The sequence below is a fragment of the Haemorhous mexicanus genome, chromosome 8 (genome assembly GCF_027477595.1).
Source record: "Haemorhous mexicanus isolate bHaeMex1 chromosome 8, bHaeMex1.pri, whole genome shotgun sequence".
Classification (NCBI taxonomy): Eukaryota; Metazoa; Chordata; class Aves; order Passeriformes; family Fringillidae; genus Haemorhous; species Haemorhous mexicanus.
In genome coordinates this window covers 26922071-26949893 of record NC_082348.1, presented here as the reverse complement: position 1 = coordinate 26949893, position 27823 = coordinate 26922071, and the positions used below count along the sequence as shown (strand labels likewise).

General features: G+C 39.4%; 1 protein-coding gene across 5 annotated transcripts in view; it reads left to right on the top strand.

Annotated features, from left to right (window-relative positions):
- Window positions 1-27823, top strand: part of SPATS2L (spermatogenesis associated serine rich 2 like) — a 78854-nt gene that overhangs the window by 27017 nt on the left and 24014 nt on the right. For all 5 annotated transcript variants that reach the window (XM_059853345.1, XM_059853349.1, XM_059853348.1 and 2 more), the window contains 4 exons: window positions 9608-9671; window positions 19926-20034; window positions 23448-23497; window positions 23924-24164. In XM_059853345.1, coding sequence (XP_059709328.1) covers window positions 9633-9671; window positions 19926-20034; window positions 23448-23497; window positions 23924-24164 — 439 coding nt within the window. In that variant the 5' untranslated portion in view covers window positions 9608-9632. The remainder of the gene's footprint in view (window positions 1-9607; window positions 9672-19925; window positions 20035-23447; window positions 23498-23923; window positions 24165-27823) is intronic.

Below are 27823 nucleotides of genomic sequence, written 5' to 3'. Positions count from 1 at the left end.
CTTGGCACCCCGTTCTAAGCTGAAATAGGAGCCAGCATAAATGGCTTAATAGCTCAAGTCCCTGGCAAGAACAGCTTGGAAGATAATACCTCATTTGTAAAAATTGAAAGTTAACCTCTTTTGTTGTTTTGCAGGAGGGTCATGCAGATGTAGAATTGGAGTGGATTGTTTTTTGCTATTTCACTGCTTTTTATCTATATATTTAGGAAAATATTTTGGGGCACTTGAGGAAGAGCAAGAGGCTAATGTTTATTTTGGCAAGTCTTACTGTGGAAAGTGAGTTTTCTCAGTCCAATTTTTTTTTTCCTAGAACCCCCTTCCCTCCCTCCTGCCTATTGGAGAAAACTGTTTTACTGACCGTGTATCTGAATTCATCTCTTGTCAACTGGGCTTAGCTCTCCTAGTATGATAGACGTAGTAAAACTGGGAATTCAGATTCTGCTGAATCACAGTGATGCTCTGCAGATGTTCCTTTAGGATGCCAGCCAGCAAAACACAGGCTCTAGGCTTCCAGCAACATTCTCCTGCAGAGTGGGGAGGGTATGGAGCCCCTGCGTGTACTCCCTGAAGTGGTGAGCATCAGAAGCCAGCAAGTGGATATTTTATCCTGAGCAGCCACTGGGTAGTTGTGGTAGTTATGCAGTGGTGCTGGGTTTCCTGCCTTTGGAGCTCTGGAGTGGGGATATGCCTTTGCTGGCTCTTACCTGGTTCTACGAGGCTCATAGATATGTTTGAGGGAAATAAGAAAACTCTTTAGAGAAAATCCTTTTCTTTTAAGAATGACCTAGGGGTTAAAGTACTCTTCTAGTGCAGCAGCAGGCAGGTTTGGAACAGGCACTAGATCTTCAGTGGGCTAGAGACTTTCTCTTGTCACTTTGCTGCTGAGATGAGTTTTTTCTGTCTCTTCTATTTGAGCTGTTTCATGTTCTTTATATAAACATTTCCAGAACAGAATTCCTCATTTTTTCCAAAATTCCAACGATTTTAAATGAGTTGATAATTTCCTACCATGAAATGAAAAACTGTTAGGAGAATTTCTGCCATATACTATTTCAGCCTTCTGGTATTTGTGTAGTTCACTAGAGCTTCTTAATGTGGAGTAGAGTCGGTGTTGCTGAGCGTTCCGTTCTCTGGTAAATGGGTGGTACAAATTGGATGGGTCAAGAAGAGGAGCAGTAGGAAGTGCTGTCACCTCAGTTTAGAATTGCATGTGCTTTTGACCACTCAGACTTTTAGCAGTATATCTGATAGTTGTTCAGGTGACAAAACCAGCTGGATAGAGGGTTCAAACATGTGATATGTACAACAATTTAGGTGGGAAAATGTTGGCTTTAGATTACCAACTCTGCTTCACATGGCAAGTTGTGCAATTTTAAAAAGGATCTGGCTTGAAAATAACTGTTTGGCTCCTAATCAGTATGGAAGGAGAATGGGACGAATTTTCAGAGGTTGTGCCTAAGTCCCTTGAATGTTCATAAGGAAATGGCTCTTCTATCCTGTAAAATATCCTTTCATGGAAAAGCCTACTGCTGTGCAACAAGACTCCCTTCCAAAAATTTGGTATTTTTTTGAATTTGAATTCCTAGGTTTTGTTTTAGAGGTGTACTGCCACATAAGCATTTTATGCATACTTTGTATGTCTGTGTGCCTACCTCTATATATACACACACACATATATTTGTATATATATATGTGTGTGTGTGTGTGTGTGTGTGTGTGTGTGTGTGTGTGTGTGTATGTCAGTAGTTACAGAGTATTTACTTTGTACTAGTATCTGTCTGTTGAAACATGGAAACATAGCTCTACACAGGATTTGCATGTGTCCCCTCCTGCAGCTCTGTTCTTCATTCCAGTAAGTTGCTGTAAATAATGCAGAGCTGACCTTTCTTTATGTGCTTTTTAAATTGATCTCCAATGCTCAGATGCAGGATGGCATTAATGACCTTAGTAAAAGCTACTGGTTTGAATCCTTCTCAGCCCAGGCTATATTCTACATAGGTAGCAGGTTGTTACACCTCCAGGTCTCTGAGGTGCAACTGGTGGTCACTGTTTGAGGGTGTCAGTCACCTGTCATGAGAGAACACCAGTCTCTGGGGAAGCCACACTGGAACTTGTGTAAAAGAAGAGCTTCACTTTGGTAGGACGGACCCAGCATTCAAAGGCTGTACAGGAAGAAGGTTTGCTGGCAGCCTTGCTTGTAACCAAGGGTGACCGGTGATGGAAAATGCAGCCAGAATCTTTTGTGATGTCACTATCAAAAGATGTGGTAATATCACTGAATACTTCTAAACTGTTTGGATGAGATATTAATGGAGTTTGGGGAAGATGCCAGTCAGTAGCTTTCTTTTGACCTCTCCTACTGTGACCTTGTTAAGGACTAGAGCCTTCCTCTGCAGGATTCGCATATAGTGGAGCTGCAACACCAGGTGCAGGGAGGACCTGAGGATCTCTCACACACCACATCTCTGTGAAAACACAAATGCCTGTGCAGCCCACATAAGCAGTGGTCTGGCTTCTCACACACTGGAACTGGGAGAGGGAAGCGAATCAGCTGACAAGAGGGGAGAAACACAGGCTCTCCCTGGGTTACATGGATGGTACCATCTCTGCTTAGGAAGAGGAGAGCATAGCAAGGTCAAAGAGCAATGGGTTTTATCAGAATGAGGTACAGAACTTACTGATGCCTAACCACTTTATTGCAACACTGACTGGACATGGCACCTGCTTAGAGCCATTCCTGCCCTTGGCAGAAATCTGAGGAAGATAGGAGGCAGAAGGACACTGAACCAGGTGCTAAGGTCTGTCTTTCCTCACTTATCCCACTCTCACCTTTACCCCTTTTTTATTTTTAGCAGATAGGTCTGTGATCTCTCAGATATGGACTTTATAGTGTTAAGTAGCATAACTGTGTTCCTGGTGTGCCACTGCACATTTTCCAGACCTTTACCCCTTACTGCCCATTTCCAAGCGAGCAGCCTGCAAAGCTGTAGATCTGAGACATCTGCTTCTTCCTCAGACTGTGTAGTCAGGCATTTCAGAAATCCTCAGGAGGAGGTGATAAACAATCAGGGAGCATAAGCCTCCTTTCTGTAGGAATCCAGAGCTACATGTGGAATCAGTGAGATGCTTTATTTCCTGCATCCTGTTTTCAGATGTGCAGCCAAAGGGTTTCAGGCACAGTGTGGTGACCAGTAGAGAGTCTGGCTGCAGTAGCTGAGCAGCAGGGAGAATGCAGAGGCAACAGCTGCATTCTGTGATTGAGACAAGCGTGACCAGGGACAGTAACAGGACTGGACTCTGCAAATGAGGAGTATTCTGGAATGTTTGTGCACTTCCATACATATGTTCATGCAGGCATTTAAAGGAAAGGATTTTGAAGCCCTCAGATGAAATTTATCTGGGGTGCTTAACTAGTGTGAAGTGGCTAATCTCAAACTTCCAAAAAGCAGGAAATACCAAATGATGGTGTGCATAGAAAACTTCTACATGCAGTCATTAGAAAGATATAAAACAGTACTGGAAAACAGCAGTGCTGTATTTATAACATTTTGTGTTGGTTTTTCTGGGCGTGTTCATTCCTAGTGACACAAATGGCTGAAAGGTCGGCTGTGAGGATACTTGTTAATATGTGCTGGGTGCTCCTGACTCTGGTTATGTTTATGCACTTAATTGTTATGTTTGTCTTTGGATGTGAGACTACAGCAAATAGAAACTCTTACCCATTGCTAATCTCAAAATACTGAAGACAAATGTCTGAATCTCGGTATTTCTTGTAGTTTTACAAACAGTGATGTTTGCCCATTTGACCTAATTAATTAATTTTTGTTTTTCTATTTAAATAAAATCTGAATGAAAACCAAAGTAATTCCTTTCTGAAATGCTTGAATTTTGGAATCTCACTCTGAGTTTTTTCAGTCTTTCTGGTGCAACAATATTAGCTTAAAACTGCATTAGAAAAATTGTGTTTAATCTCAGGCTTCATGTGCAGTTCTCTGGTAACATTTCTTTATAACAAGAAACAAAGTCAAATATGCAGTGGAGGCCATGTGTCTCTGATTCTGCTGGTTTTGCTTTTACCTAGAGCGTGTGGAAGTCTGCAGTCAGGCCAGTGTAATATAATATATATGGATGGATAGGAATCTCATTTGAAAATGAGATGTAATTCTGTGGAGAAGGTAGAAATAGAGAAGATGAAAGCATAGTGCAGGCTGCTACAATCTCATTAGATACTGTCATGGTTTAATCCCAGCCAGCAACTAAGCACCACACAGCTGCTCATTCACTGCCTTCCCATGGGAGTGAGCTTTGAGTGGCAGAGCTTTGTATGCTGAGCCTGACATCATATGATATGGAATATCCCTCTGCTCAGCTGTCCTGGCTCTGTCCCTCCCAATTTCTTGTGCCCCTCAGGCTCCTTGTTGCTGGGGTGGGGTGAGAGGCAGAAAAGGTCTTGATGCTGTTTGAGAAATGCTGGCAGTATCTACAACATCTCTGTATTAGAGCTACTGTGAAGAAAATTAACTAAATCCCAGCCAAAACCAGCACAGGTACTTAGCATTTTTTTTCTTATTTTTGGAAGTTCTCTAAAATTGTGATTTCTTTGTTCTGCTCATACCTGTCTAGCTTTTAGGAGCTGGAGGATTTTGACTGAACTACTTGCAAATGAGAAAATGATCTGTAATTAAAACCAGAAAATAATTAAATTTCATATTCTAATGTTGTTCTACTTCATTAATAAGTTTGAGTGACAAAATTGTAAACTCTGGTTTCTCTTTTAATAGACAAAGCTCACTTGGTGGCTGGGATTAGAGAAGCATTGGCAAGGGTCAAGTCATTTAGACTGGAATTCTTGGTTTGCTGGGGTAGTATTTCTTTATAAAAGGAAACAGTTGCAGTGGGAAGATGAAGAACTAAGACCTTTTTTGGGGTGTAGGAAAGCATTCATCCATCAACCTTCAGATGGGAAATCCTCCCAACACCAGATTATTGGTGCTGTTTAATGGAAAGTTTTCTGATCCTCCTTGCCAAAGCTGTGTTTTCAAATGTCAGAAGTGGTGGAGCAGGTGTCACACACACAGTCTCTACTCTGATAGACTTTACTATGACAGGGTATTTTCACAAATTGTGTCTTTCTGGCAACCCTTACGCTTTCATAGTCTGCTTTTCCTCTCTCTGTATTTGCTAGGAGATTTTGTTGTTGTTGTTAGGAGTGGGTAGCATCTGACAGAGTTTTAAAGTGTGAAATTTAAATGTCCCTGGTGTTGCAGCAGTGGCAAGACACAGAGATGCTGTGATTCTTTGATTCTTGAGATGCAGGCAATCCTCCCCATCCATAATGTTGTATAGAATGGAGTGTTGGTCAGCTTTACCTGAGGCTCTGGCTGGCTGGAAGGTGTCTGGGCCAAACACCTCTGATGCTGGTACCAGTGGGAAGGTGGTGGGCATTCTTTGGAAGCTTAACACAGCAGCAATGGGGCTTCACTGCTGCTTGGAGACAGAAAGGAGCCTTCTGTAAAGGCTGAGCCAGCAGGCAGGCACACACTTTAGGCTGTGTCAGGTGAGCTCTGACATGTTTTTCTGCAGTGGTTAAAGGCCGTTCCTGTAACTGTCTGCCTGTAACGTTGCTGCTTACAGTTAAGGTCAGCAGGACAGAGTATGTGCCAGCACCATAGATGCCCTGGTTCAGGTTCATGGTAGCTTAAACTGCATAGACTAATACAGATTGCTTCATTTGCTAGGGGGGAGAAGTAAAACTCTGCCAAAAGTAGTCCAGTCTTCTCTGCAGCATTCCCTTGAATGCAATTGAAATGCTTCATTTTACAAGGCAAGTGAAATGTCTCATTTGGATGTGTGTAATGGCTTTAGAAAAAACACCCTGTCAGTATTTGAGGTCAGGATGTAATGAGAAACTGAGAGTGATCTCCTGCTGCAGGTAATGCATTTGAAAATTTATATCAGAAATTAATGACCCATTTATATAAGGGATTTTGTAGTTTGTTGGGGTTTTTTTCATTAATTTCTTTTTCTTGGAAGTCTTTTGGCATGATTTGCAATGACATTTCAGGAGCAGAAATGCAAGCAGGAGGTGTGGAGAAAGACAAAGCATGTAAGCTGACATTCAAGCTCAGAATCTCTCATATACAGTATGTTTTCTGTGTTTTAAATTTAGTGCTTGTATTAACTTAATCTTGGTCAATGCAGAAAATTTTCTGCCAAGAGATCTTTCTCCAAACCTTCTTTTGTGTGCATGCTTTTGGTGACATGTAAAGTGCTGTTCTCCACTGGCTTTAGGTCCCTTTTGGGCTCAGCTCAGGGTCCTATTTTCATGTTCCACAACTCGCCAGAAAGGAGCTTTGCTGAAGAACTGAGGATGAGAATGTAGCAGCTCAGACTTAGATCCAAGCCTGCAGATAAAGCTTGCAAACTTCAGTGGGACCATTTTGTTCATAAAATTATGGATATGCTGTGGTCTTTTGCCACAGGATCAGAAACTAAGTAGTTGCTAAATACTGAGATTAAAAGAACCCCAGAGGGAAAAACACTAGTTAATGTCAATAAATCAGTTGGTGCTACAATGAGAAATTTAAATTTGTTAGATATCAAGTATAGCCATAAAGGATGATCCTTTTAAAAATTAGTGCAGCATTGGCATTTTCTTTTTAATGTATCATCTGTATTTTATGTAACAAGCAGTGCTGGACTGAGTTATATAAACGAGCAAGTGTTTTATAAATGTTATTTCAATTATCTGTCCTTGGACAAGGTGAATGAAAAATAGCTCCAACTCAGTTTTAGCATCTTCATTTTGACAGTTGTAAAATGCATATTAATGAAGTGTGTGAAGTATAGAGAAATGGGTCCATTTGTAAAAGCTGGTGTCCTCTTACTTCTTTATCTTAAAAGGGAAAGAAAAAAGAGAAAGGAAGAAAGAGGCAGAGGGTATGTTTCGTGTAGCATGCCAGGTCTTTTTGAAATGGCTTGCAGTTGCAAGCTAGCTGAATCAGCACCACATTTATTGGTGGAAGGCTATAATCACAGCAACACCTGCAGTGTACAGCAGAGAAGAGACACATCAAATTCTGGCAAGGTGTTGAATGAAGTTTTTATATCTGGTTTTAAATCAAGTCTGAGCATTGCTACAAAGAGTAGGATTGGCTAAGTAGTCGGATTTAATCAGCAAAATTATTTAAATTTCAAGAATTATTTAGCTAGTATCTTTGAAGAAACCTGGGTTGAGAGGCATGAGGCTTTCACAAAGTATCATTATTTGGATTCGTTTGCTTCATACAAGATGCAGTTTTAAAATGTACAATTTTGGTACAAAATTGATAACACATGTTTAAATCCTCATTTAAAGTGACAAAGATATTTTCCCTTTACTTAGTGGTTTTTATAGATTAATAAACTTTTAAGGCCAGAAGAGTTTGTTACCTCCCTTAGTGGGCTTGTTTCTGTGTTGTGTGCTTGCTTCTTCAGGAACAGATTAACTTTTTTTGTTAATGTTGTTGTGAGGAGCTGGATCAGATTAAGTGTATTTGAATCAGTGTGCAACAGTGCATTGATCAGTTGTCTCTAACATTACAAAATCTGCTCTGTACTGGATACAAGAGCAAACCAGTTGAATTCCTTAACTATTCTTTCCCATGCAGTTATCCCTTAAACAGAGAATGGGACCCATCCAGCATGGGTTGGATGTCACTAGAGAGAAGCCATGCTTTTATGAGAAGCAGCAAGGGAGGTGAAGATTCAGAGTAACTTTAGAGCTGACTTTTCCAGTCTGCATGGGAAAATTTATCATCTATAGCTCATGTTCTTTGCCCCTTCAGCATGAGAAATAGCTGACAGCAAAAGACAAGAAGTACATTTAAAAAAATTGTCTAGGGACTACAGGCTACAAGCATTTCTCAACACCTTTCTTTTGTTATTGGAACACGCTAAATATTGGAAATGGAATTGCCCTGAGCTTAACTTAGCTTCTGAGTGATCTTCCTGCCTGCTCTGTCCAGATGTTTTTAATTCTCTTTCTAGCCTTTGGGTGGGCTTGACAAAGAAACTAATTTGAGCTCTTTCATTCTTGATGTAAGGAGGGGCAGGAAGGGCAACCTTCCGCTCTGAGATAGCAGCAGCCAGTAACAGTGTCTGCTTCCCAGTGACAGAGTGGCCCAGCTGCCAAAGAGGCTTCTCAAAAACATGGTGAGACTCCAGCCTTAGCTGAGCATTTGAGCCACTGACTTAATACAGGTAAAAGGTACTTGAGTTCTGATAGAGCATCTCTTCATAGTGTAGTAAGATGGAGATGGCACGAGCAACCTTACTTATTTCAAGCATGTCTTTTTAATAGCTGGCAATGCAAATGGTTCCTTTTGTCTTTTGGCTCTTCATCAGACCAAAACTCAAATGAACTTCTTTTTCTTCTTCCTGTTATCTCTTCCACATATGCTTCCTCAACTCTCATCTCTTCAGTTAGAAAATGGGTGCATACAGAAATTAATTATAAGATTTAAAAGTTGTCAGTGAATACTGTAGGAGAAGGGCTTAATTTCTGGAGTTTGAACTCTACTAAACTTCTGTGTTTCAAAGAAGAAGTGGAGGGAGCATTGTTTAAGGGCATTAAAAGAGATTTAGAATAATTTTTGGAACACATATCAGTCCACATAGCAAATGCTCAAATGGGAAAAGGGGCTGTTCCAACTTTAAAACTTAAAATGAATTTCAGGGTTCATTCTCATATATCTATACCTTTTTATCAGTGTACAATAGAGTTAAAGAGAATGACCAAATCAAGCTTGTATTTCATTTGACTTTGGCTTTGCTGTAATTCTTTGTGTGTGACTTAATTTTAAAATGTGAAGATTCAGCTCTGTTCCTTACTGAAGTTTACAGCAGTTGTTTTTGATGGAAGCAAGAATAGGCAACAGGACTCCTTTCCTTGTGTTTAACTCTTCATCATGTGGTAGAGTGTCTCTAAATTACCCAGCCACATAACTGGAAATAGAAAGCATATTGCAGGATTTCTTAATCATATGCAAATTCCATTCATGTGCCCAAGTTTTCAGAGAAGACTTAGAGATAATTAAATCTACAGACCCTGTTAGTTTCAGTAGGAGCTGTGTGACTAAATCTTCTGAATTAGTTATGAATTAAAACCAAACAACAAACAGCCATGCAGCACTTGTCAGCCCAACCTCCTGGCACATTTAGCTGCTTTTTAGGACTGCATTAATTGATAAATTCTTTTGGCAAAAATTGAGGATGCTGGTGAATTAGAAAACAGGAGCTGTTAAATTCATCTAAGGTACTCCTGCTCTTTATAGCCTCAGAACAGGGTATGGGAGACATGGCTGGGAGAACTGTGATATGCCTTTTATCCAGATTCATAGCTTTGAGGCATTTTTAAATGTGCTTGCAGAACTAATCTGGGGAAGGTAGGAAATTTGGACTAGCTTTACCTTTGGCAGGATTGAGCACTGCTGTGCAGGACACTGTGTTCTCATTTTTCTCTAATGCTTACAGGTAAGCATATGCAATTAGTCATTACAGGTGTAGCTTTGACAGGTTGGGACTAAAACCTCCAAATTAATCTCTTTGATTTTTTTTCTCATTTCAGAGACACTACTCTCCTCTGAATAAAGATGGCAGAAATCAATTCTCATGTAAATATCAAGGAAAAGGTAGGTTCAAGTAACAGTGCACTATAAACCAAAATTATATTTGCATACCTATTTAACTTCTGCTCTTTCCAACACTGTTTACATACTGAACTTTATCATGTATTGACTCTGTGCATGAAGTTAAGTACACACACAGGTATTGGTAGGACTAATCTGAATCTTGCATGATGAGAAGCATTTTTACTTTTTTGCAGAGAGTGTCAGCTAGAGTTCTCTTGTTCCTTTGTAATTCCTGTGCACACTGATGCTGTGGAGAACAGCACTTTGGGATGATTGCTGCTGTACAAAATGCAACCATTGAAGAAACATGCCCTTTAGAAATAATTTTCAGCCAAAAAATGTTATAATACTTAAAGCAATTCTTAAAAGTGCAGGTCTTGCAAAGAATAGATTACTTTTTCCTATGAAAGTGTGTCTGCTTTTAACTGCATTCCATGTGGTTGAGTCTTCTCCATATCCTTGGCTAGAGCTAGACTTTCAGGAGCAGTAAAGGACCTAAAGCAAATTAGGATATGAGGTAGGTCAGGAGATCTTCTGTGGCTCCCAGTAGGCAGATTGTGAGGAGACCATCTAACCATGGAATTTCTTTTGCTCTCTCTCTCCTTATGGGAAACAGTTCCTTACCTCTTGCACTGCCCAGGTGCCTGTTTTGTCACTGGTTTTACCTTATATTTGTTGTTAACCTCTGTGTTGCTCATTGTGCTTGAGGATTTGCATGTCAATATGAATATCTGTCTTGGTGCTGAATGTTGTCCTTAATAAAAGCACAGGGTTTTAAAATTGAGTAGCATGATGATTTTGTAATAGAAAGTAATGTCATCGAATTCTTTTCCCTGCTGCCAGAGTACAATAATTCCCCAAATATAACTCAATAAATCAATTGAACCTGTACATATTTACTGTGTAGCTTGGAATTTTTTATTTTAGTCAGTTTTACAAGTGCAGGATTTTACAAATCATGTGTTTGTCTTTTGCAAGTTTAAGAATTAAGAACTGCAACAGGAGTTTTGTTCATGGTAGATATCTGCTGTTCCAAGTGTGATATCAGCTGGGAGTGCCCCAGATCAAATGTTTATGAGCATATGCATTTTAAGGCAGGAAAATAATTGAATCAATATTCTCTGTTATAAATTGCTCCCCTCTTTATTCCTGCATCTTCCATTAGTATTTAGTGCCACTAAATCCCTATGCCAAATTGAAAACTTAGTTTAATAGCAATTGAAATTGTTTTGCAAAATCACTGGGTTTTATTCTTGAAAATATAGATTAATAACCTAATGCATAAAGTGCATAAACTACACTCTGCAGTTGAGAAGGTGATGTGCTCAGGGAGCCATTGCACCTGGGCAAGTTCCTTGTGTTTTAAAACAGGATTGCAGTGTCTCTGTTTGGTATCTTGAATTTGGTTTACTGTATGGTGCCTATGCAGTGACTGTGGCTTCAGAGATCTTTGAGTGATGCACTAGAAATACATGGAAAAAGTTGACAAATAAGTCCTGCAGAGTTGCCTTGGATAATATTCACACATAAACTGCTAAAATGGGAGGATTTCATTTGCATCTTTGAAAAGCAGACACATTTACAGTGTGCTGGTAAGGGAGTCAAAATCACATCCCTTTCTCACTCAGCTTACAGAGCTTCCATAGTCATGCCTCACAACATTGAAGCAGAGTGAGTTTAATGTTTACTTTTACCCACCTTTTAGGAGGCAATATTTCTGGGTAAAAACCCAAGGTTTATAAATATAATACTTCTGCTGAGCTTCACAAATCCATTGCCTTCAACATAAATACAAGCAGGCCTGCTTTAAAAGAACAGACTAGAATACAGTCCCTTCCCAGTTCTCCCTTTCCTCTACCTTAGTGCTTGCAGATCTTGATGTACTTAAGACTTTGATCTTGCTAGGACTTGCATGAAGCCAAAGGAGCTCTACATCTGCACACAAATACTTACTCATGTAAGTTTCTGCAAAAATAGCACACAAGTTTCTCCTTATACTGAAGACTGTTTCACTTGTGGTGAAAGTCCCATGCAGATTTCAGCATGTTTGTTTTTTGGTTTGGGGGCGGGGCAGCAGTTGTTTGGGGGTTTTTTCCCATTGTTTTTTTTTCCTTCCCCTGTGTTCTCTCCATGATCAACTTCTAGTTATTCAAGAAAGTAAAACCTCTGCCACTGTTTTAAAAGTGGTGTGAGGCCAGTGCAGACATTTTGGACATTACAGGCTCTGTAAAGCTCCACCCCTGAATTTGAGTCATAAGAGAATGCTACTGTGGTGTACTTGTATAATTCATTCTTGGCATTTCAGCTGAAATAGTTCATAGAGTCAATAGGTTAAGCATTCTATTTTGTATCTTCTTTTTTCTCCCCCAAGAGATTTATATAAATGTTGGCCTGTGATGTTAGGAAGGCTAATGAAAGTTTCCATAGTTGGCAGGGACTCCTGCAGCTGTGATACTCTTGTGGGGGAGCCAGGACTGTTTCAATTACCATATTTTCATGCACATAACCCACAGATTTTCTGGAATAACCTAAGTTCTGCATTTCAGCAGACACAAAGGTCACTAATTGCGTGCATAACCAGTATAAGAAGTTTACCATCAGGACCTCTCAGAATAATTCCCTCTGCCCTGATCCTTGCTGTAGTCTTCCTTCACTATGCCATTCTCCCTCTTGCCTCTGATAACACTCATAATCATCTCTGTGCCTGAAAATAAGTAAGGACTTATTTTTTGTGGATTTTCAGAGACTGAGTGTTATACATAGTTCAGATCATATGCACAAAAGTTCACTGGATTAAGGGGTAAAATGAGCTAAACTCATTGGCTTGCATCCAAATTCATAAAGTCAAAGGAGGTATTCAAGCATTAACCTAGTACATCACCAGAAGAGGTGCTGAGATTCTGAATTACAAGTCTTCCAAAGAAGAGGAAATTGGAGTGAGAAAGACAAGTGAAGTATTGTCTCCTGCAACAATTAGGCCCTCTTAGTTTAACAAGAGAAGAGTGAGTATCAGGCACTCCCACAATAACCATTCATCTCTGGCATGTGAGTTTGGTTTTGATCCAAAGAAATATCAGGAATTGTTTAAACTTCAAGACTTGCTTTTGGGTCCTTTTTTGTTGTTGTTGTTGTTGTTATTTTGTTGTTATTTTTTTCTGGAGTTTTGTTTTGTTTTTGTTTGTTTGCTGTGAGATGTGCTGTCATCTGGGATTAGCAAAATACTCGTTCAGATGAAAATTTTCCTTTTGAGATTCTGTTAGGAGTGATGTTCTGCTGAAGTTCTCCTGAAAGGCTTGCTTTCTCATTTGTCATTTCAAGTGTCAGAGCTGGAGGAGCAAATGGGCAGCACTGCAAGGAAATTTTCTTCAGATGTGGGTTTGGAGGTTTCACAGTTTTGTTTGCATTACACCATAAATGTGGTTTTCATAAGCAATAGTCAGCATGCAAGCAAAGAGGAGAATTTAGAGTGGAAGGAATGGAAGTAGTATGTAAATTTGAAATCATTCATTACCAAAGCAATAGTTTCCAATCTGTGATTTCACTTTCTCCTTAAAGTTGACCTTTGCAGCTGTTCTTTGCCCATGTGTTGAAGTAGATGGACTGTTCAAAGACCAGCAAAGTTGATCAAAATGCACTTTTGTCAGTTGATGAGCCATTTAACTTGGATTAAGGATATCACAGACTCATGTCTGTAAATGGTGCTGTCATCACTCAAGTAGAACAGTTCTTACTAAGCCAAACTTCTCAGGAATCCTGAAATAACATATTAGAATGTCTGGCTTTCTAGTTGATGGATAAGGGTGAAATAATAAATCCATGCCAAGTGCCTAAAGAAGTTCACTGCAGCAAGTAGAACTTTTTTGGGGCTTACTAGGAATTAATGATCAGAATGTATGAGGGAGATCACAGATCTGATCAAAGCTGCCATTTTGCTCAAAGGGGATATTAACAACACTTGTTCAGTTTGCCAGGATGAACTTAGTAAAGCTTCTGGAAAAATGTCTCTAATGTAAGAAATACCCTCTTAATACAACCAAGTCAAATTGTGTTCATGAAATATGTTTGTGTAGAAGTTCAAAACGTTTTTAAAAATTCTACCATCAAGTGGTTTTAAAATGCATTTTCTTGCTTAATGTGGCCAGGACATCTGCTAATGCTAAATTCCTAGATTATCAAAACCAGCAGTGTTCTGCTGGCAGCCCTTCTTCCCTGCTTCACTTGCAGGATTTGGGAGAATTTGGGGGTGTAATGGAATTGAATGATGTATATGTGTACATAAAAATTTGCTACTGACATGCAGTAAAAGTAAAGTAGGAAATGTCTGTGTTTATCGATAACCATACTTATAAATTAATTTAGTTCTTAACTTAGGGAAAACTTGTTGATTCTAATGTTTAGTACCAAGTGAAGGTGGATCAGTGCTAGTTTTCCTAACCAAGCACGAATAAGAATATTTCTAAGTGACCATAATAGTAACTTACTTAAGGGGATTAGAGCAGCTGTGTTTAGGGGTTTCAGAACAGCCGTGAGCTTTCAGCAAAGAACTTTAATTTGTCACTGTGTCAGAAATACATAAACAAACTCTGTGAACCCCGGATATGTTACTTATTCACCAGAAACATCCTCTTTGAGATGATGCCAAGGGGGACCAGATGGAGCAGAGCAGCAAACAGGCAGTGATTGAGTCCATGTTGTTACAGTTGCCTGGGAACCATTTGAAACTTGACAGAGAAAGTAAAGGGCTTAGAGGAGCACACATCACTGTCAGCTTGGTTCTGCATGGAATAGGTAATCTGGTCTCACAACTTCCAGGCAGGCTCTGTTTCTCTTTGAGCTTGACTTACCTGGAAAGTCTTGTGAGATGGGTGTTTGTGAGGACTTAGAGTAGATTACTATGGGAAGGTAGAATTCAGCATCCTTTCCTGTGTGCTGTATTCCTCCAAAGTAACCTGTTAGTGATTCATTTTGTGTGTGTGTGTGTGTGTGTGTGTGTGTGTGTGTGTGTGTGTGTGTGTTTATTTTTTTTTAGGTGAGCCAAAAATTTGCCCCAAGTGAGATGTTTAACAATAATCATCAGAAAAATAGTCAAGTATATCTGATCCGACCTTGAGGATTTTATTATAAGGTAGAAGTTTGTCTGAGGGGACTTGAAACCTTTTCCAATTTTGATTCCGCTTCTGGGCAGTCTTCAGCGTTTTTTTGTAAGGGACAGACAAAAACATCCTCATGACTGTGGAATTCTGGTCCTGATGAGACACAGTCTGGCTCAAATTGCAGTAAGCATTAGCAGGATTTGAGCTCTGGATCATGGGTTTAAATGGAGGTAGACCTGGGTCCTGTCTTTCATGCTCTTGACTGTATACAGTATTTTTCAAGATTAAGAGATTTATATTTTAGATCTGTGATTGCTTTAAAGTAGCTTTTGTAAGCTGAAATTCTGAGAAAGTTTTCTTAGTAAACAAAGTAATGTGCTTTCCTGTTAGGCTACAGGAGGGGAAGCCCAGGAACTTAACTGCTGTCAGTGACAGATTCTCAACTAATGCTGACATTAATAGCCTTAATTGTCTGTGGTTCTGAAGGTATGTTACTGAGTTCTCTTAGTGTCTGGAATGCTGTCTAGCATCCAGATGATGACAGCAGTTCACTGGGAATCTACACTGGATAAAAACAGGATATTTCACAAAATAATTAGTCTGGTAATGCTGTTTCTCCTATGATCAGGTTTCAGTAAGTAGGAAAAAAAGTTTTCTCCCACATAAATGGAAATCTAATGAAGTAGACTGCTGAGTTAGCCTTTGCAGAATGGCATTAATGCAGTACCATTCCCTGGGAAGGGATTCTTCTGCTCTTTCATACTTTAGGATGCTGAATATTTTTTAAAGGAGTTTGTTGTTGAGAAGTCATGAATACCAGATGATTCTAGTTGCATAATGTATTGCTTACATGTTAAGAAGATGGATATCCTTGCTGAGTTTGAGGACTATCAGTTTAGAGAGATAAAGTTAGGAATTACCTGCTGCCCTGGCATCATCCTATCACATATGTAATGAAAATGAACTCTGTACAGTTTTTTGGATTGGGAAGTGATGGACTTCTCTCAAGCAGCTGGAGGTTTGTAAGCAGTGAGTTATATAGCTGTACTAGCACAAGGGCTGTTTTATCACCTGAGCTAGCAGGTGAGCCACAGAGGGGCCACCATACCTGGAGTGGCTGGATCCAGATCACATTGAGCCCTTCAGTAAATCCACTTTGTCATCTTGCATTTGTCAAGCATTCCTGGAGCTTTGATATGCTTCTGTTCATCACAGTCTGTGTTAGGTCTCTTATGACCTGCAGTTGGAGAAGTGCATTTGTGTTAGGCTTATGCTGTCAGGAAGTTTCCCATCCCTCCCTTTGGCTTTTCCTTTTTTATCATTAGGTCCCTTTCTGGAAACAAATGGGACACTTTTTGCTTGAGGGACAGAGCTGAGCTTCAGACCTAGAAATCTACATATATATTTGAAATCAGGGTTAAAGGAACTAAGAGCTGGAATATCTGGGACCTTGAAATTTGCATTTCTGTGTGAAGGCTGTCATATAGGCTGGTCTCCCTCCATGTACCTTGTCCTCCTCCCAGATATACTGTCAGGTCACAATCTGAGTCTTGTAACCACACATCAGTAATTTCTGTCCAGAAATTGCTGACATTTTCATGGCCTGTGTACAACAGTTCCAATGTATTCTGGATTACAACATTGGTAAAACAGTGCATGTGTTGTAGACTTGCTGTCTGGCACACAGATCTTTGTCTTTGACATTCCAGAAGAAGTATGGTAACATGATGGCATTTTCTTCCTAAGAATTTACAAGACAAAGTACTTTGTTTTGGAGCAAAACCTTTTGGGATCTCTGTTCTTTTGGTTCTGAACTGAGATAGTTATAGATATAGATTATAGAAATAGATGTGTGTGTATGAATTTTGATGCGTCCTACTGATTGCAAATTTTAGTTTTCATCTACTCACCCACTTAAATCACTGCACAAATATGGACATTTAGGAGAAACTCTAACCTGTAGATATCCTGGGTATCACAGCATACATACATAAGAGAAGCAGATTTTAAAAAGTCTAAGCAACTTCTGATTTTGGATTTCCTAGGTCTTGGATGCTTTCCTTTGCAATCTGATGTTCTTTTCCTGAGGAATTCTTTCATTAAACTTCTCATTTTTTTATATTTTCCAAATAGAAAGATAAACAAATGTATTTTTTGTGCAACAGTCAGCAAAAAATATTGTTGGGTTTTGGCAGTAGAACTGTTGAGCTTTACAGTATATTAATTCCCTAAATCAAATTTTTTAGTAGTCCTACTAAACCAGGGTTGTGTCTACAGTGTTGCCATATGCTAAATTTCTTTTCTCTGTGCTGTTAAGCATTTTTCCTAAGATCATCATCCTGGGGTTTTTTGGGTTATCTCCACAACTGAAATGTTTCCATAACCTTTTTTATTTAATTATAGAATTAGTTGGATGAAGCACAGTTTAGCTTTTAATTCTGGTTTTTCTATAATCAAAACATTCTTAACAAAGATCACACAGTGCAAACAGAAAGTCTTTGGTCGATTTTGTAGTCTAAAACATTGCCTGCTTGGTTGAGTTCTTGTGTGTCAATGTCCTCTACCCTACAGATATTCTTCTTCTTTTTAAGTTTCCTAAGTGCCCTGTGTGGCAGGTTGGCTGATCCTCCCAGTGAGGTCTCAGCCTCGCTTGGTTGTTTCCAGATGCTTCCTGAGGCTTGCAGACCTTTCACAGCAAAGTAGGACCTAGAAGCCATGGGAGATCCTTGTGCTTATGTTTAAAGTTGGGTAGAATACTCTAGATATTTCTTTCACTATTTTTCCTGTAAGCAGTTACCACAAGGAGATTATGCAATTTTGAGCAGGCAGAGAGACGATTCACATGATTGTGAAAGAAGAGGGGAGTTTTTTGTGAGAATATGAAGATGTAATCCACATGGTGAAAATGTTTGAGCTGCAAGCTTGAACATAAAATGTCTGCAGCTTGTGGCCTGCTCTACCTTAGTGTCTTTGCCAACTTTTATTGTGGAGCCAGCTCTGTTCACACTTGTTGCAGCTTTATCAGTAAATAGCATGCCTGTGCCCACAATCACTAGGTTAATTAACTCCTTTTTCCAGTGCTTTCTCTTCACATCCTATTGATTTGGGTTAGTTTTCACTTGGCTGCCTGCAGTACACAGCAGAGAGCTATACTCATTACTTCTTCCCCATGCATGCATGTCAGCTGAAGAGAGAAGCTTGAGCAGACAGGGGATTTTCTGCATAGTTTCTGGCAGCAGCAACCTCTGGTTCAAGCAGTCCACTTGTCAGCCTACTCTGTATGAACTTTAACATAAAGTTACCCCTGTTTAGTAGATATTCTAACACAGCCTCTATTGGCTGGGGACCAAGCTTGTGTGCCAGCCTGGTTCAGTCGTAGCGTGGCAGCATTAGACAGACAATGGGACAGGCCTCTGGGAAAGGCTCCTTGGGAAGCAGGCAAGCACTTCAGCTCCACTGCCTTCTAAATTATGGGTTTGGCCTGGACTGTCCAAGGCTAGACCTGCTACCTGGGAGGTGTTGTGGGTGAATGTGAAGCTGCAGAGGGGGGTGTGATGGGATGATGCACAGGAGCACAGTAAATCATCCTAAGTAGCTGTGCTCGCATGCACTGAAGCCAAGCATGAGCCTTTTGCACTTCTGAAGCTGAGTCCAGTAGGCATCAGGAATCTGAGCTGTCCCATCACTGCCTTGAGAGAGCATGATTCCTGGTTTATGGTACTGTACAGGACAGGGAAACACAGTGGTTGAGGGGTGGGGTGCACACACTACAGGAAAATAAGATTTTTTGGTTCAAATCTGAGCACTTGAGTGCTGTCAATCACCTTCTGATGTCCCCGTTGCTGGAGACTCCATAGAGATTGTCCTTCAGCACCTAACTGGGCAGCTAAAATAAGGTAGTGTGAATGCTTTTGCCATGTGAGCCAGCCTAATGCCCTTTAACAGCTCTACCTTCATGTGTTACTTTTTCACAATTATATTTCACAGCAGCGTGGATAAAAACACCACACTGCTGCACAATTAGCATGATGACATTGGGATGCAGTAAATAAAGTACACCCTAATCAAGGATGTATTCCCACAGAAAGATGACAAAGGAGGGTGCCAAATAAACATTTGCAGGACAATAACAAGTTTCTGATTGTAAGTACGTGCTGGATATCTTGACACAGAGGTTCATAAAGCTAATTTGGAACAGCTAAACTGGTCTGGCAGAGTTTATAATTTTTTATCATAGGCTTTTGTTTTGCTAATTATGTTTAAATATTTTTGTTTTTGTCTGATCTAGTAAAATTTTTATACTATTAAAATAAAATAGCAACAAAGTTTCATGTAGCTGTTTGCTTTCAGTTATAATATATAGGGATGAGAAAATAAGTGATAATGTGATTCCAGTAGGAATATTTTATTAAAACATCATGAGTTGAATTCCATTTGGTGTCAATGGATACTGACAATATAGCAGTAGCAAATGCTGTGAAATTTAGGCATTGCATGCCAGAGTCATCTGTGTGTGTAACACCTCATCCATCAGCAGTTTCCTGAAGGAAGCATTTGGCAGCCCATGTCCTTTGTTCAGGATTTTGTTACACAAGCTTCCTGGTCACTTGTATGTGGAACAGCAAACTGAAATAATCTTGAGCAGCCACTAGAACTTTTAAAAATTATATTGTTCTCTTTTAGCCTTCAATTGTTTTCATGCATGTGACTGTTTTTCAGATGCCAAAAAAAACATCAGTCATAACTTTGGTGTAGCAAGGCCATGCAAGAGCCTTGTTGAAGAAGTTGTGTGCTCACTAAATTTGCATAGGTGATATGTCAAGACACTTGGCAGCAAATAGACCATTTAGGAAAGGAGCATAAGGCCAAATTCTGGCAGTTGAATTAAGCTAGAATTCTTCTGCCGTGATTGAGAGTTGGATTTGTTTCCAGGATTACTGGCTACCAGTTCTGTGATTTGATGTCATGCAGAAACTGCTTCATTATTTGCATGGCTGAGTGAGGATAGGATGGGTATTGCTTTGTGCAGACAGATCCATTGCTGTGTGCTCGTGAGCACATGAGTGTAACAAGCATTTCTATAAACATGCATTGGCACGGAGGTACCTGATAGTCTGAAGGAATGTGATCAATTCCTGTGATTGTCTTCCTTTACTTACAGATCAATGCAATCCGATCAATTGTTCCCAACAAAAGCAATAATGAGATAGTTCTGGTGTTGCAGCAATTTGATAACAATGTGGACAAGGCTGTTCAAGCTTTCATGGATGGTGAGTACAATGTACCTTTTTCACTAATGCAGGAGAGATTCAATCACATGCCAAAGTATTTGTTGTCTCTAGTGGCTCAAAATATATTCTGTAGTTCTTCTGAAATCTGATGTGTGACACTTGTTAATGATAAAAAAATTGATCCTCCTGGCTGCATCTTTGCTTCTTCATAGTAAGAGTTTGACATGGTTGTTCATCTGTTCTACCTGACTTTGCCATTCTTGAAGCTATTCTTACTGCAGACCTGCTTCTTTATTCTGCATGAAAGTTTATGCTTTTTAAAATAACATGTCAGGAAATTATTCACTATTGGAGATACAGTAACTAAGAACGATTCGAGATAGTTCTGAAGCACATAACCAGGCCCCTAAACCCCTGAACTTGATGCATACATTGACATTCAAACCTCAATCTGAATTTTGCAAATAGCCTTGACATTTCTAATGGCTGAACCAAGACTCCATTGGAAGTTCGAGCCATTTAAACTTGGATCCATGTTTGTATTTTGCGTCATGAGACCACCTCTAATGAAAGGTCACTTGTGTTTTAATATCACTTTCCTGGTAAATATATAAAGTCAAGTATTTTGAACTTTCACCAGAATCTGTGAGAAACCCTCTGCAGAACTAATGGCATACCATGAGCAATCTTTTTCAAAATTTTTGTAGCTTGGGTTTACATACATGATAGTAGAAGTTCAGTGGTCTCACATGGCCCTGTATATCTTAAAAATGCCTGAGATTTTTGCTATTTCAGCAAGTTGTTTAATTCATGCCTATTTTGCTTCAAAATATTTTTGGGTTTGATTTGGAATAACTTACTAAAATATGTCAGCCAAAAAACATCATCGTATACTAGGAATTACCAATATGCAAAAAGCAGATGCAAGCAAACTGGACTATTTATAAATGTATCAAAATTCTTCCATCAGATCTATATGGTTCTTTTTGCTTCAGGCAGCTGCACAGACAGTTACATTCTGAGGGATGTAATGAAATTGCATTTGTCTGTGCACACACACACAGAGAAAAAGGGAAGTGTGCTGCATCCAATTAACAATATTTTTTTTCCTGTAATGTATGTCCTGGGCAAGGTGTTGGAGGACTGTTTGATGACTATTCAGAAAGTTGCTTTCACTTTATTTTGTAGTAAGTTATCATAGCTTGCTTGTGGCTTATGAATTGTTTCCAGTGGTTCCTCAAAAGAGGAAGTTCTTTCATCACCTGCTCTAAGGAAGAAACAGGGCAAACACAAGCTTTGCAAGAAATGCAATGAAGTCATGAAGAAAAGCAAGCTTTTACACCTGAGTTCAGATGACCTTTTTTTTGAACTTCACCAGTTCATGATTACTGTTCAGAAGTCTTTGTGAGGGAGTATATGAAAATTGCTAATATTTGTTACTGTTTGGAAAGAGTAGAAAAGATACATATCCATGTAGCTGCCACTGTGGATAGACTGAATAACTGAAATATTTTTTCACACCAATGACAAAAATTGCTAAGATTGAAATAACACTTGCTGAGAAGTCTTGCAGTGAAAACGTTGGGGTGGCCATGCTGAGTGGAAAGGTTGAGCAGTGCTTCTCTCAGTGGTGCTGCTTGCTGAATCAAGAAATATTCATATTTCGTTTCCAATCTTGCTTCATATCTGGAGTGACATTTAGGTGATCCCTCTGTTACAAATTTTATTCCATATGTAAAATTTGATTTATATGAAAGAGGGTTCAAATGTTTTATTTGCTATGCTAGTTTACCTAATTAAGCATAACCAGAAGGTCTGTTCAGATGCTTTGTAGATGTGTTTGAGAAAATATACTGGTGTATTCAAATGAGGCCTTTGGGATTTGGACAGTTAGTGCATTTCCAATTGGAAGAAAGAGAGGATAGTTGGACGAATCCCTAAAGTAACTCACAGGGAATCTGAGGGGAGCAAAGCAAAGACACCACCAGCCAACACAAAAAGGGTGTTGGTTGCTACTGTGAAAACAGTTATCAAAGCTGTCACATGAAATCACATCTTTTCAGCAACATGGAGTAAAATGGGGAGCAAATGTTTATTACTTGATACAGAAACATGGTGCCTGTCAAAAGATGAGATACCTTTAGGAGAGGGGATTGTACTTAGATATACAAAAGTGTGTGTGTAACTAATTGTAAATATGTATATAGTTATACATGAAATAGAAGTTGTCTTAGCCTTCTATCTGCATTGTCATGTCATCTAGCAAATAAAACATGGCTTTGATGGATTCCATGCAAGTTTTTTCACAATTTAACAGATCTGACTTAGCAAGATTCGTAATTTTCCCTATTGAGTGTGAGAGGCTCATCAGATAATCTTGGATCTGGTTTATTGTGACTGAAAAGTAATTTTGGTACATCCGAAAACCTCACACGTCTTTGGCTGAATACAGGTTGATAACTCTTGGTGGTCTGAAAACACCAATTCTTAATACTAATACCAAGATTTCACTGAAAGGATTGAGAAGAATGCCTGAGTATGAAGTCCATTTGAAAAGGCAAATAATTGAGTATTTACTGGATTTGTGGAGTGATTGTTAAATTCTAGCAGACCTTTAATCTGCTGGCATTTAAAAATATTATTGTAGCAGATGCTGCCCTAGTAGTTTGGGTGACAGTTCAGACAGTGTGCTTACCATAAGATCTATTTTCAGCATTAGGCTACAGAAGAACAAAATGATGATGTTAATTAGAAGGAGAAGAGTTTTCTTCTAACATGGCAGCAGGCACTGGTCTGACCAAAGCTCTGCCTGCTTTGTTCCATAAATTTATCTAAGCAACTCATTATGGCTGACAGACAGAATTTCAAGTCTAACTGTAACTACTTTTCAGTATAATTTTTTACCATTCTTTTCTGCCAGGCCTAAGTTTACTGCATTTGTGTGATGCAGATTTTATGCAAGAGCCCATGAAATTACTCTTTTGAATGCCAATTCTTTACTTTTTATACTCCTATGTCTTCTGAAGATGACAGGTAACACATGAAAAATATGTGCTAAAAATGCAGTAGTTTTTAAAACTTTTGGATGCTCTAGAGTTAGGGTGGACTATTGTACTCATTGTTGACTCTGGGGGCTGAGATACTTTCCTTTTCAGGCAAGAGATTTGAGTGTTGATTTTTCTGGATGTTATGCTAATGTTTTAAGTTAGGCACACAATCACTTTGTGCAGTGAAGTCCATAAAAAGCCAGTAGTGCCAAGCAGACCATCCACTATAAGTAGTGAAATCAAAACAGGTAACTGAGAAGAAGAAAGGCAGCAGTGTCCATTTTGTTCTCCCCACATAAGAGAATTCACAACAAATTGAAATGCTCCTCAGCTAGGAGACTGATCATGAACACATGGTTCTTTTTCATAGCTGAACTTTTATTGAAATGTTTTATCTTTCTCTAGGCAGCGCAACTCAGGTTCTAAAGGAGTGGAATATGACAGGGAAAAAGAAGGTAAGAACTTGCTCTTTAGGGTCAAGGCATTTAAATCCATTGACAGCTGTCTGTACTTGAATTGTACTACTTTGGGTCAGTACTTGGCCTTTTCCAGCACACGTGACTTCATTCACACCTGTAGACAGTACTTGAAGTAGACAATGTGTGCTATTTTTATTTAATTTTTATTCTTCTGTCATTGTCTCACTGAGCCCAGTGTTCTGAGCAAATTTCTGGGACAGCACATGCTTGTACCTGGATGTGGGACCCTGGACAAGCACAGGACAAATCCCAAAACAGCCCATGCACAGAAACACTTTTAATAAGAAACTGTATCCTGGATAGTCACAGCCACTTAAGAGTGCTCAATTTACTGATTGTATTTTGAGTTTGTACAATTTGCACTGAGTGATGTCTCCAGTGTTGCGATATTTCTCCATTTAGAACAACAGGAGAAAAAGAAGCAAATCTAAACAGCACCAAGGCACTAAAGATCCTAAAAACAAGAATAGTGGACCTGAGAAGGCATCTCAAGAGCCTCAGCGAATAAATGACTGTCATATGAATGGATGCCCTAAGGACAACTCTGGCCGTGGTTCTGCCAATCAGAAGCTGGAATCCACTTCTCCTGAGAACAAAGGCTCCGGGTTTGCAGGGTCGGCACTGGACTGTCCAGAAATCAAAGGTCAGTTCATCTGACAGAGCAGCACCTTTGCAACTGCAGTAGCCAAGCCTCCATTGACATAAAGACCCTGGTATTTTTATTGCCATGAAAATGTTGTAGAGATGTTTTCCTGGAAAAATAATGCACATAACTATCAGTGTCACGCCAATAGATTAATATCTGCACACTGTTCATCTTGTAATATGTTTCCTTGCAATATGTCTTTCTTCTCCTGTAGACAGCCCAGCTGATCCAGAATATTACAGGTAGAAATGTAGAAAAAATGCAGGATTAGAAAATGGCTTGAGTGTCAAATTGTTAGCAAAATTAATAAATCCCTCATCTGGGGTAAAGATATCTGAGCACTGAGCTTTTGGCACATTACTGGATTTCTTTATTGCTTAGTCCAGACTAGTCCATTTTTTATTTTTCTCATCTTCCCTACACAGGCTAGTCACAGTAGACCTCCACTGGCTTTTCTTAGCAGGGAAGGAGGGCCTTTATGATGTGGAAAGGCACTCTGACAGCCTTCTAGTACATGCACTTAGTTTTTCACAGGTCTGGTTATCTAGTTTCCATTTCTGAAACTGGGAGGGGCAGTAACAGAGTTCCTCCTCGCTGTGGTAAGCACAGAGTTACATGCCAACACCAGTGTGAACAAACTCACTGCTCTGGGGCAGAAGTTCTGTGAAAGCTTTTGCCTACAAGTTCATAAAGCTCATATTTAATTGTTCTCAGTACTGGGGCTGTTTCTTCAGCTCTTCACATTTCAGACATCTGACAGGCCTGATTATTGCTGTTGTTAGTATTTTCTTCCTGTGCCTTAAGACCTTTCCTTGAAATTCCGTTTTCCATGGTTACAAATACAGGTCTCAAAGTCTATTTTAAAGGAATGTGCCAAAGTAAGAATTGTCCTGAAATGAATTATCTGATGCTTTCAGATGACTTTAATGGTGCCAGCCTCTGGTTAATTAAATGAAGACTGTGTAACCTATAGCAGTCAAACAAACTACTTACCAAGAAAATTTGTCCTAAAAATTTGACGCCTCACTAAGAACCAGAGATATGCTCTCGGCCCTTGCTGAACTTCCACTTAACTTTGGATAAAATATGCCACAAGTCAGAAAATTCTGCATTTCCATAATACTAAAAGCATTTTTGCCACTTATTTTGCAAGACACAAACATTTGTGGTATAAATTAGACTTCTAAGAATGACATTTTTTGAAATGATACGTGCATGAATAAAGATATGTAGACTTAATGGCCTGTGCATGGGGAGTGTTTTCTTGGGGGTACAAAATGCCAGAAGAGTACCCATGCTGTTTGTGATCTTTTTATGAGTCAGTGGGATTGACTCTTGCTTTTTTTTCTCTTTGAAACAGTTCTGAGTTACTTTTTGCCCTTTATATGTACAACCATCTCAAAATTTTTCTTTGCTTTTGCAAGTGGCAAATGAGAAATTACGATAGCTTTACAATTTTTTTTCAACTGAAACACATCTCTCCTGTTTCAATAACAAGGGGGAGAGAGCTTTCAAAAAAAAGGCAGAAAAGAGAGGAAATAGAGAGAAAGGAAAACCTGAAACTTCCCGTTACATAGTAAAATAATTTTCTGGCAATTTTTTTAATAGAGAGAAGAAAAGAATTTCATCTTCACTTTCAGTTGCTCTAGTATCAGGTTTTTTGCAGTCAGTATAATAACTACTTTCTTAGGGTCAAAAGCCACCTATATTCATATAGTTAGATTTGTGCTGAAGTGATCAGGATCCTTCAGGGGCCAGCACTGTGCCCTTGCAGTTTCTGAGCAAGTCATACAGATTCTTCTAAAGCAGTGTGAAATGTTGAAGTGAGTCCCAAGTGCACCTGTTTCATATTGCTCTCTCTTGTGTTGTAATCTCCTTTGTATTGTTCTTATCTGCCTTGTTTGTTTTGGTTCTTCCCTATGAAATAAATGTTACTGTAGTCACCTTCTCCTTCAGAGGGCTCACAGCTCAGAAGGATCATAGGTGTCTGCTGAGAGTCCCTAATACTTTCCTCCCCATGAGGAACATGAGGTTGCCTGTACCAGCTCCCAGTCTGTGAGGACTTTCAGAGCCATCACATCCTGGCAGCCTGGAAGGAATTTCAGGAGCCAGAAGGGAGGACGCAGCATTTCTCCATAAAAAATTAGGGAGGGAAACATTTGCCTTTAGTTCAGGTATGCCATTATTCCATCTTTCTTTTTCTTAGATGTCTTTAGTTGCTGTTACCCTTGCCATGTATGGCCTTGTAAAGAAGCAGTGTGAATGCACTGAAAGGATATTTAGTGCTGCCTTGCCGTGCTATTGCTTTTGTAGGGATCTTGGTAAAATCAGATCCTGACCTCTTCCCTACCTACTTTTCATGTAGCAAGCTTTTTAATGAATCTTTCAAACTTCCTGTTTATATCTCAAGGGACATAGAGCTTTTTTCTTCCTTCAGCCAAAGAATCTATGAGGTTCACTTGATTTGAAAGGTATTGAATGGCAAGCTGCTGCAGAAAGATAAACCACTCATTTTGAAGATGGCAGCTCAGCATATTTCAGAGCAAGTAAATCTGGGCTGCTGCCATTAACTGGCAGGTGTGGCCATACTTGACTGTAATACAGCAGATGTCACATGATAAACTGGTGCTGAAGTTCCAAGCCACCACATCCTGAACTATGTAACAGTTTACTTGCAGCTACTCTTATCCAGACTTTTGACTTCTCTTGCAGGTATTTGTCAAAGACTTTGATTCCTAGATTTTGTTATACATGTGTCTTAGCTGGTACAAGTCTTCAGAGACTTGCTGCAGACTTTCTCAGTCTATTTTTAGTTGTGTTGATTGTCTTCAGTCAAATTTGAAAGTTCATTTGCAGCATACAAAACTACTGTTTGCTAGCCTGTGTTGGTCATCTTTCTACTGGGTTTCAAAGTAGCTCGTGTGTAGTTTTGGAAGAAACAGAGTCAAAGTATATTGCAGACACAAGATGATTAAAAAGTTTAATTTAGAGTGTAATTGTTGTTCTAGGTGACCTTCTTTAGGCTGTCAGGTTTGTAATTTATCTTGACAAGTGTATCAAAGCTGCTAATTAAATGCAGTAAAAACAGTTATGCACATTAACAACAAATTTCAGAAGATCAAATCTTAGGCCAGGGCTCTTCAGGTTCTGTCCCTTTCTTTATAGGTCAGCTGATAGATTGCTGGTTTCTAATTAGCTGTTAGAGTTATGTAGCAAGGACAGCCTCAACTGAGAGTAGAAGGCCTTGCTTTATAAAGAATGTTCTGTTTGTACTAGTGTGAGATGCAGCCAGGGTTGAACAGGGTTAGTGGCAATTCTCTCAGAGGAGAGTTCCTCAGTGTGGGCAAGACCAGTGTTGGCATCAAAACTTTGTGTCCAGAGCCCTGCATTACTGGAGTTCCATGCTTTCACAGATTTCTTTGACTTCTTTTGTTACATTCTTACATACTGTTTTATGCAAAATACCTTTTCTGTTTTTAAACTCAACCTTTTAAAGCCCTTAAAAACTGATTTAAAATGTGAGCACTAATGTTCCTCTTTGTTCCTCTGGTGTTATGTGGATGCCATTAAATATACCAAGATGTGCTTTCCACCTGTCCTAATGCCCAGGCAGGGCAGAAAGAAGTCACAAGTTGATATGCTGTGCCTGTCCATGT